The sequence below is a fragment of the Microcebus murinus genome, chromosome 4 (assembly GCF_040939455.1).
Source record: "Microcebus murinus isolate Inina chromosome 4, M.murinus_Inina_mat1.0, whole genome shotgun sequence".
Taxonomy (NCBI): Eukaryota; Metazoa; Chordata; class Mammalia; order Primates; family Cheirogaleidae; genus Microcebus; species Microcebus murinus.
The window spans coordinates 1,482,653-1,493,295 of record NC_134107.1 but is presented as its reverse complement, the minus strand read 5'-3'; the positions used below and the strand labels follow the sequence as shown (position 1 = coordinate 1,493,295).

General features: G+C 64.5%; 1 protein-coding gene across 1 annotated transcript; it reads left to right on the top strand.

Moving 5' to 3' along the window:
• Positions 1–4,306: 4,306 nt before the first annotated feature.
• KLF2 (KLF transcription factor 2) lies at positions 4,307–6,863 on the top strand. The gene is made up of 3 exons (XM_076001474.1): positions 4,307–4,435; positions 4,657–5,470; positions 6,179–6,863. The coding sequence occupies exons 1-3, from the start codon at positions 4,361–4,363 to the stop codon at positions 6,352–6,354; spliced, it is 1,065 nt and encodes a 354-aa protein (XP_075857589.1). The 5' UTR covers positions 4,307–4,360; the 3' UTR covers positions 6,355–6,863.
• The last annotated feature ends 3,780 nt before the right edge of the window (positions 6,864–10,643 follow it).

Sequence of the window (10,643 nt, the reverse complement as noted above, 5' to 3'; positions counted from 1 at the left end):
CTGATTTTTTCTATATGTATTAGTTGGCCAATTAATTTCTTTCTATTTATTTTTTTTTTTTTTTTTTTTTTTTTTTTTTTTTTTGAGACAGAGTCTCGCTTTGTTGCCTAGGCTAGAGTGAGTGCCATGGCGTCAGCCTAGCTCACAGCAACCTCAAACTTCTGGGCTCAAGCGATCCTCCTGCCTCAGCCTCCCGAGTAGCTGGGACTACAGGCATGAGCCACCATGCCCGGCTAATTTTTTTTTTTTATATATATTAGTTGGCCAATTAGTTTCTTTCTATTTATAGTAGAGACGGGGTCTCGCTCTTGCTCAGGCTGGTTTCGAACTCCCGACCTCGAGCAATCCACCCGCCTCAGCCTCCCAGAGAGCTAGGATTACAGGCGCGAGCCACCGCGCCCGGCTCAATTTCTTTCTATTTATAATAGAGCCGGAGTCTCACTCTTGCTCAGGCTGGTTTCAAACTCCTGACCTCCAGCGATCTGCCCGCCTCGGCCTCCCAGAGTGCTGGGATGACAGGCGCGAGCCCCCGCGCCTGGCCAGCAAGTACTGTTAAACACCGGCACATGCAGTCTCACAAGGAAACTGAGGCTCAGAGAGGTTGAGTGGCTTGCCCAAGGGCACACAGCTGAAGCGGCAACTAAGGTTCGCATTCTTCCCGGGCACACGGGTGCTCTGCCGGCGTAGCTCGTGCTGCCCCGGGTGGCGGTGGCGGGGGGAAGTCCTCGTTGGGTGGCCACTGCCTTCACACCACCACTGTGTCAACACCAGACCACAGCCGAGCCCGGGACACGGAGGTGAGTCGGGGTGGGGGACCCTGTTGCGAGGGGTTCCCTGTCTGGGGGAGCCGGGCGGCAGAGCGGCCGTCGCTAGGGTGTGTGCGAGCTGCCCGCGGCTGCCGCAACACGAGGCACGAAGGGGGTGGCTCCCAGCGACCGGAGTGCGTTCCCCCGAGGCCGCGAGTCCCGGGTCGGCGTGCGGGCAGGGTTGGTTCCTTCTGGGGGCCGGTGCGGAGATCCGTCCCCGCCTCTCTCCTGGCTTCGGGGGCTCCGGGCGTCCCTTGGCTTGCGGCTGCATTTTTCCAATCTCCCCTCCCCTGCCGTCCCCCTCCCCCACTATCCCCCGTCCCCCACCGACCTCCTCCCCCACCATCCCCTCCCCCGCCGTCCCCCTCCCCCGCCGTCCCCCTCCCCCACCAGGCCCCTCCCCCGCTGTCCCCCTCCCCCACCATTTCCCCTCCCCCTCCCCCATCACCCCTCCCCCACCATACCCCCTCCCCCGCCATCCCCCTCCCCCGCCGCCCTCTTCGGCGTGTGTGTCTCTGTGTCCTTTCTCCAAGAACACGCGTGCCTGGGTTTAGGGCCCACCCTGACCCAGGACGCGCTCGCGCCCAGACCCCCGATGACGTCTGCAGAGACACTCCCTCCAAATGAGGTCACTTGGCGGGCAGCAGGATTATCGCCTGGACCATTCCGTTCCGCCACCTCTCGCCCCACTCCTCACGGCACGGGGCGGGCAGGGCAGGGCAGGGGGGTGGCCGTCCTGCAGGGGGAGGAGACACCCAGGGACGCTGCCAGTGCTGCCTCCACTCACTCGCCTGCTCACCCGTTCAGTGAGCATTTATGGAGCGCCCACTGTGTGCGGTGCCGGGCTGGACGGACACGGCCGATCCGCTGCAAACCTTCCACGCGGCCACGCGCTGCGTGGGGCGCCACGCCGGGTGGGTGCGGCCACTTTGCAAGGCAGCGTGGCCGCTCCTTGGAACAGTAAGCGCGCTCTTACCTCCCGAGCCGGCAGTCCCAGCCCCTCCGGCATTCTGGGATCCCCATCCCAGCTCATCTGAAAACTCGCAGCCACGCGACAACCTGCATGGGAAAGTGCACGCGGCTCCGTGCAGCGCACGCTCAGCACAGCAGGCGCGCTGCCCCAGAGAAAAAGCATGACCGGCCGGGCGCGGTGGCTCACGCCTGTCATCCCAGCACTCTGGGAGGCCGAGGCGGGAGGATTGCTCGAGGTCAGGAGTTCGAAACCAGCCTGAGCAAGAGCGAGACCCCCATCTCTATTATAAATAGAAAGAAATTAATTGGCCAACTAAAAATATATAGAAAGAAATGAGCCGGGCATGGTGGCGCATGCCTGTAGTCCCAGCTACTCGGGAGGAGGCTGAGGCAGGAGGATCGCTCGAGCCCAGGAGTTTGAGGTTGCTGTGAGCGAGGCTGATGCCACGGCACTCACTCTAGCCCGGGTGACAAAGTGAGACTCTGTCTCAAAAAATAAATAAATAAAAAATAAAAATAAAAAAGGAGACAGTGACCAGGCAGAGGGAACAGGGAGATGCGGTGGACAGAGCTGCAGGGGCCACCGGGCAGGCTCAGAGGCCGAGGGCACCAAGTTGCTGTCTGAACAATGAGACGAAGGCTCAGGCCAGAAGTCTCGGCAACACAGAAACACCAAGCAAACAAAAATCCCCCGTCCCCGGCAGTCGCCTGAGAACCCTACATCCTTGGGAAGGGGAGGGCGGGGAATTGATTCCCCTAATTTTCCCCTTATTACCATATGGGGAAACTGAGTCCCGGAGAAAAGCAAGTAGCTCCGGAAGACGCACAGCGAGCTGGTCTCCCGGGCATTTCTAGAGAGCTGGGCGTGGGTGTCACACAGGGTCACCGACTTCCACGGAACACCAGAGAGCACTTGTGACCCTCACACTGCTACCATCTGCCTTGCACAGGCGGAGAAGGGAGCACAGAGAGGCAGCGCCACTCGCTGGAGGTCACACAGCACCAGGCGAGGGGCGGGGGCTGACTCCTGCGTCGGCCCGGTCGGTGGCAGCGGCAGGGAGCAGGTTTGTGCTCAACTTGAAGCCTGCCGTGGCGGGGCGTGGTGGGAAAGGCTGCAGAGCTGAGCCCCGCAGAGTCCGTCTCTGGAGGGGCTGGGACTCCCAGGCTGCACCTGGAGATGCTCTCTCTCTAATACCCACGTGGCTCCCCATGACCTTCTGTCGTTATCACTTGGGCTCACAAATCACCACCTGGGTGAGGTTCCAAACGTCACCACCTTCCCTCCTTCCCTTCCCCCGGCTCGCCATACACACACACACACACACACACACACACTCCCCGGTCCCTTCTGCTGGTGGATTTTTCCCAAACAGGCTGGTTTTTCCGCCCCCGCCCCACTAGAGTGGACGCTCCCAAGAGCAGGGATGTTGTCGCCCGCTGACAGCTGTGTCCCGGGCTGCCTGCACGGGCCGACACACAGCGACAGGGGTGACAGTCCGTGGCCGGCAGGTCCAAGGCGTGGGGGGCAGATGTGGAGGGGTGGAGCTTCCCAAGGGGCAGAATGGCTCCCTGGTGCCCGGTCTGTGTTGGTGGAGTGCCTGTCATTGCTGTCCTCTGAGTTACTTCAGTAATGCCAGCCCGTCCCGCCTCCAACTTCTCCCAGCCCCTCCCCCCTGCCTCAGTTTCCCTGCCCTTGAAGGGGCTTAGTAGTTGAGATGTGTGCATAGGTAGGAGAGTGTCCCAAAGACTTCTTCACATGTCTTTTCTTTTTATATTTTTTAGAGACAGGGTCTGGCTCTGTCGCCCAACCCTGAAAGCAGTAGTGCCACCACCCATAGCTCACTGCAGCCCTGAACTCCTGGCCTCAAGCGATCCTCCGGCCTTGGCCTCCCAAAGTGCTCGGATCACAGGCGCGCAAGGGCCAACGGGTCTTGATGTCACCGTACAAGGACTTTCACGGGGTGATGATGGGCGCACAGCGGGCCCTGCTGGGTGCGCCCGCCACAAATGGGGGGCCAGTCTCACCCATCCACCCCGAGTCCTGGGCACCGGGTCTCCCCGCTGTCTAGGATTCCGGGGACCCCTGCGAGGCTGAAGCCCATCTCCCCTCCACCAGGCCCGAGCCTCGCGTTCCCCCCGGGAGGCCCCGAAGCCACCGGCCGGCCCCAGTCCTGGGATCCCGGCGCGCGCGGGCGGCGCGGGGCGCGGGCGGAGCGGGGCGCGGGGACCCCGGGCGTCGCGCGCTGTTGTGCCGCGCGTGTTGACAGCGTCGCCGCGGAGACCACGGGGCGGGCCGGCGGGCGGGGCGGGCCTGGCTTCGCGCCGGGGGCCGGGCCGGCCGCGCACAGCCCCGGCCGCCGCACTGGCCCCGGCCGCCGCCGCCCGCCGGCTTATATACCGCGGCTAAATTTAGGCTGCGCTCGGAGCTCGTCCCCATCCGGGACGCGTTTCCGCCGCCGCCGCCGTGGCCCGGCCCCCGCGCGCGCCGCGCCTATAAGGCTGGGCGGGCCGGCCGCGGCCGCAGAGCCGTCCCCGCCCGCCCGCCCGCGCCCCGCTCCGGCGTCCCCAGTGCCCGGGCGGCCATGGCGCTGAGCGAGCCCATCCTGCCGTCCTTCTCCACTTTCGCCAGCCCGTGCCGCGAGCGCGGCCTGCAGGAGGTGAGGGCGGCGGGGCCCGCGGGGCGGCCGGCTCGGGGAAGCGGAGCGTGGGCTGCGGGGCGCAGGGCGCGCGGGCGGGCACCGCGGGCTCGGAGTGGCGCGGCGCGGGCGGCGGGGACCGCGGGCTGCTGCGGGCGGTAGACCTCGGGCGGCGGGGCCACAGGCGGAGCCCGGAGCCCGCGCTCGCTCACGCCCGCGCCCCGCCGCCCTGTCGCCCGCAGCGCTGGCCGCGCGCAGAGCCCGAGGACGGAGGCACGGACGACGACCTCAACAGCGTGCTGGACTTCATCCTGTCCATGGGGCTGGACGGCCTGGGCGCCGAAGCCGCCCCCGAGCCGCCGCCGCCGCCCCCGCCGCCCGCGTTCTACTACCCCGAGCCCGGCGCGCCGCCGCCCTACGGCGCCCCCGCGGGTGGCCTGGTGTCCGAGCTGCTGCGGCCCGAGCTGGACGTGCCCCCGGGGCCGGCGCTGCACGGCCGCTTTCTGCTCGCGCCGCCCGGCCGTCTGGTCAAGGCCGAGCCCCCCGAGGCGGACGGCGGCGCAGGCTACGGCTGCGCGCACGGCCTGGCCCGCGGGCCGCGCGGCCTCAAGCGCGAGGGCGCCCCGGGCCCCGGAGCCGCCTGCATGCGGGGTCCCGGGGGCCGCCCCCCGCCGCCGCCCGACACGCCGCCGCTCAGCCCCGACGGCCCCGCGCGCCTGCCCGCCGGACCGCGCGCCCCCTTCCCGCCGCCCTTCGGCGGCCCCGGCTTCGGCGCGCCCGGGCCCGGCCTGCACTATGCGGCCCCCGCGCCCCCCGCCTTCGGTCTCTTCGACGACGCGGCCGCCGCCGCGGCAGCCCTGGGCCTGGCCCCACCCGCCGCCCGCGGTCTCCTCACGCCGCCCGCGTCCCCGCTGGAGCTGCTGGAGGCCAAGCCCAAGCGCGGCCGCCGCTCCTGGCCCCGCAAGCGCACCGCCACCCACACCTGCAGCTACGCGGGCTGCGGCAAGACCTACACCAAGAGCTCGCACCTCAAGGCGCACCTGCGCACGCACACAGGTGGGCGGCGCGCGCGGGCGACAGGAGGAACGGAGGGAACCCCGCGGCCGGGGGATTGGGGAGCGGGCGAACGCGCAGGAGTCCCCGGGGGCGTGGCCGCGGAGCTCGGGTGGGGTCGCGCTAAGGCACCCTACCCGGGGGCGGGACCCGGGAGGTTGGGAGCGGGGAGCGCGCTTAGAAAACCTCCTGGGGGCGTGGCTAGCGGGACCCTGTTTCAGAAGGTTGGGATGGGGGCGCAAGCTTAGCGTCCGTTGGGGACGTGGCTCGGAATCCTTGGGGTCCAGGCTCAGGAAGCTGGGGAGAGGGCGCGTGCTTAGAACCCTAGGGAGAAGCTGCCTCTCCCAAAGTTGGGGGTGCAGGCTTAGGACCCCCTGGGGCGAGGCTCAGAGCTGGGGAGGGAGCGTGTGCTTGGGGGCCTGGGGGACGCCGCGTGTCCGGACGGTGGAGAGAGGGCTCGCGCTTAAGGTCCCTCTGGGGGCGTGGCCCGAAACACTTGTCGGTGGATGGCCGAGGATGAGGAGTCGGGGACTTATTAGGACCCCCCAGGGGCTTAAAACTTTGGGGGCGCTTCCGTGCCCCGGGTAAGAATAGGTTGCGCGCGCGCGGGGGCGCGGGGAAGTAGCCACTATCTGGGCGAGTGTCCGCGCGTGTACGGTGTGTACCTGGGAGGGAAACTGAGGCAAGTCTCGTCCCCCCCCCTCCCGGCAGGCGAGAAGCCCTACCACTGCAACTGGGACGGCTGCGGCTGGAAGTTCGCGCGCTCAGACGAGCTCACGCGCCACTACCGCAAGCACACCGGCCACCGGCCCTTCCAGTGCCACCTCTGCGACCGCGCCTTCTCGCGCTCCGACCACCTGGCGCTGCACATGAAGAGGCACATGTAGCCCGCCGGCCCCGACCCGCGCGCGGCCGTGGCGGGTCCCACGCGCCGGGTGCGGCCCCCTCCCAGACTGTGACTGCTATTTATTGGACCCGGAAGACAGGGCTGGGCACAGCGTGGCCACGGAAGGGCTCCCCTCCCCCCACATCCGACGACAGCGACGACGCCACTGCCCCAGCCCCCACCTGTGACTGAAGGCCCCGGTGGGAAAAGACCACGACCCTCTTTGACGAGTTTTGTTTTCAAAATGGTGCAATAATTCAGCGTCGTCTTTCTCCCCACCGGGTCTACACTAGAGGTTCGAGGCTTGATGCCTTGTGAAAAATACAGCCTTAATTTGTACTGTCTGCGACATTTTTTATAATATTGTACATAATGACTGTGACAGGTATTGTATTACCGTGCATAGGGAGACAGGAGGGCATTTTGGCTGCCTGGTTTGTTTTTTTAATAAGACTTTTGCTGTTCTTTTTTTTTTTAATTAAAAAAAGTTTTGCATCTTTTGAAAAATCATAGCAGTGGTCTGGCTGCTTGGAAGATGGGGGGTTTGGGGCGCTTGGGGGGCTGTGGGGAGCAGGCTGGGGGGAGCAGGCTGGAGGGAGCAGGCTGGGGGAGGGGCTGGGGCAGCTCCCCAGGGGCACAGTGAGCTGTGAGCCCTGCCCCCCCCCACCCAGCCCCGGGGTTGCCCGCTGCCAGGAACCTGTGGGTTTTTCTATAAATTTAAACACTGCATTTTAGGACTGAGGGAGGATTATTTTAAGATTGTTCCTTGAGCCATAAATTGCCTCCTTTGCCCCAGAGTTGGGCAAAGTGCTGGGCGCACTGACGTGGCCTCCTCGGGGTTGCAGAAAAAAAAAAAAAAAAAAGCCTTCACCTTTTCCTGGAAGCTTCTGAGGTTTTTGCCAAATTTCTGGAGCACGCAGGCTTTTTTGCAGGAGTAAATGCTGAGTTTCTGACACGAGCCACTCTGCAAGTTGCTAAGGAATGAGTTCCCCATGCCGTTAGGGGAAAAAAGAAAGTGAGACCCACATTCGAGAGCCATGCGTGGCCCTCTTCCAGATGAGGCGCAGAGAGGTAGCCGGGCAGAGGTGGAGTCGGGGTGTTGGCCTGGCCTGTCTGCCTCCCAGAGCCCCCCGAGCCCCACTGTCGGGGAGCATTGCTTTGTGCAGGGACCCACCCGTCGCTGGCGTTGGAGGGTGGTGACACCCTCCCCGGCAGGCGGCCTGGTGCAGAAGTCCCACGGCAGGCAGCAGAGCCCCTGCCTCGTTGGCCGGAGGTGGCCCGTCCAGAAACCCGCCTTGCCAGCCCCACCCTGAATGCCTCCATCAAGCAAGCAGGTGTCTGTCCCCTGGTAGCCCGCCTGCCACCTCTCCCCTTCCCCCTCCCCGGAGCCCTGGGTAACCATGGCCACCAACAATTGCACAAGTTGTTTCCAGAAAGTGAAAATAGCTCGTAAGCAGTGCCCGTTTTAAAACACTCTCACCCCGTTGCGACACGGGCTGGGGTTTCCTCCCTCCCTCCATCCTTCCTCCTCCTCCTCCTCCTCCTCCACTGCAGCCCTGGAAACAGCTGAGCGGCGTTGGGCAACCCACGAGAAAGCAGAAACGGGAGATGACAATCAAATTCATTTTTCAAGAGTAAACAGCCCGGGCTCCCTTCCGCCTGCGAGGAAGGGGGTCGATGTTTTGGGGCGCCCCGTGCCCTCTCTGGGGAGCTGCCACAAAAACTGCCCCCAAACACAACGCCGGGCCCTCAACCTCGTCCGGGGCCCTCAACCTCGTCCGGGGCCCTCAACCTCGTCCGGGGCCGGCCTCCGCGGCACGGAGGCAGCAGAGAGACTCACGGGGGATTTCGAAGTAATATTTTTAAAGGTCCCGGGTCCTCCCGGTCGAGCTGTAAACCCGCAGGTGAAGCTGCTTTTCTTGCTTATTTGAAAATACCTGGTGGCCTCTCTGAGTGCAATGAGGGACGGCCGTAGCGGGACTGAGTTTCTGTTTCCCGAGTGGCCCGACAGGTGGAGTAGAAAGTGCCGTTCTCGGGCGTGCAGCTGTACGTTTTGGCAGACACCGGTGCCCGGCGGTCTCCGATGCCCCTGGGCACTCTGCCCTGCCCTGAAGCCTGCCTGTTGGCTCCCACCGAATCGCCCCTGCACCCCGGCCGGCAGCCAAATGCCACCGCGTCGGGAGACGGTTTTGGTTGTCAACAGCCGAGGTTGGGGGTGGGGGGGTCGCTGTCACACGCCCTGCCGCGCTAAGCCACCCCCCCCCCAGAGAACGACCCAGCCCCAACCCTCGCCGGCGCTCGGTGGGAAAAGGCCGCGCTGGGCTCTGAGAGATCGTCGCTTTTGCCGGCAAGAAGGTGTCTCCGTGCCAGGAAGTTAGGTGTCGGTGGCAAATGCCACCCGGGAAAAGGCCACGAGGAAAACCCCAGTGTCTGGGCCCGTTCTCAGGGCCCCGTGTGTGTGTGGACACGGCGAGGGAACACGTGTCCCGCCTATGCAAGGCGTGCGTGCCCTTGCAGAGAACGTTAAATATGGAAAACGAAAACGCTTCACGCTGCGTGCTGCAGCCTAATCCCAATCTAAGGCGTGTGTGTACGTGTGTGCATGTGTGCGTGTGTGTGTGTGTGTGTGTGTGTGTGTGTGCATGTTGTGCGTGTGCGTGTGTGTGTGTACACACGGGCTATCATTTTGGATTGTCCCCAGGGCATCCTCTCATTTTGGATTGTCCCCAGGAAAGGGTTGGAAGGGGTGAAGGTCCCCAAATGGACATAGTAACAAGCGAAAGACGCAGAAGCGATTTCCTGTGTTTCGGGGAGACCCCCCCCCCCCCGCAACCGGGCCGGTGGCAGGGGGGAGGGGCAGCGGGAGCTGTCGGGGGACAAGTGTCTGTAAGGCTCACTCCTGGCTCGGCGCCTGGCCCCACCGACGAGGCTGAGTCAGCACCAGGCCCAGCAGCACCTCGGGGAGTCCCAAGGTGACAGGTCAGAGCCGGCCTGTGACAGTCAGCAGGGCGTGTGCCTAGGCCAGCGTGTACCAACCGCAGCACTCCGGACACGTGGGCTGGGTCACTCTCTGGTGTGGGGGCCGCCCTGTGCACAGTAGGACATTTTTTGGGTAGTTTTTTGGAGACAGGGTCTCACTTTGTCATCCTGGCTGGAGTGCAGTGGCGCCATCATAGCTCATGCAGACTCAAACTCCTGGGCTCAAGCCATCCTCCTGCCTCAGCCTCCCAAGTGGCTGGGACCACAAGCTACCATGTCCAGTAAATTTTCTTCTCTTTTTTTTCGGTAGAGACGGGGTCTCACTATGTTGCCCAGGCTGGTCTTGAACTCCTGGCCTCAGGCACAATCCTCCTGCCTCGGCCTCCAAAAGCACTGGGACTACAGGCATGAGCCACTGTGCCCCGGCCAGTTGTAGGACAAACAGCATCCCCGGTGTCCACCTGCTCCGTGCCGGAACATCCATTCTCCTGAAGCCGTGACCACCAAAAGTGTCTCCCGACATCGCCACGCGTCCCCTGGGTCGGAGTGTCCGGGTGCTCCGACCTGAGAACAGCCGGGTTAGGGGCTCTGGGGTTTTGTTTTTTGTTTTTGAGACAGAGTCTCACTCTGTTGCCCAGGCTAGAGTGAGTGTCGTGGCATCAGCCTAGCTCACAGCAACCTCAAGAGGCTCGAGTGATCCTTCTGCCTCAGCCTCCCAAGCAGCTGGGACTACAGGCACGCGCCACCATGCCCGGCTCATTTTTTCTATATATTTTTAGTTGTTTGGCTAATTTCAGATGGGACTCCGAGGTGGCTCGGCCTCCAGCCCCGCTCGGCGTGGGAGCCAAATGCTTGTTGCGTGGCCACCCCGGGTCTGGTGGTCGCAGCCCCTGTGACTTAAGCCCGGGCACCTTCGCCCCGGCCGTCCGCCGTCTTCAACCCGTTCTCCCTCTCGGGCCTCCACGGGGCACCCGGGGAGGATGACCGCCCGTCCCGGCGTCCAGCGGCGGCGAGGGGGAGGCGGGCCCGGCCGCTGCAACGCCTCCACTCCTCTCTGCGCCCGGAAGCGGCTCAGCGCCCACATGCGGCCGGTGCACCCGGTTTCCTTCCCCTCGCAGAATCCGGGGTCCCGGGAGCCCCGCGGGGGTAGGGGGTGGCGGGGCTGTTGTCCGCAGTCCCGAGAGGCCACTTTCCACCTTCCCCCACCGAGACCCTGTCCCCGTGAAACGCCACCTCCCCGTCCTGCCGGCCCCCAGCGGTCCCCTTCCTGTCCCTGTGGATTGGAGGACTCTGCAGGGACAACCTGTAAGT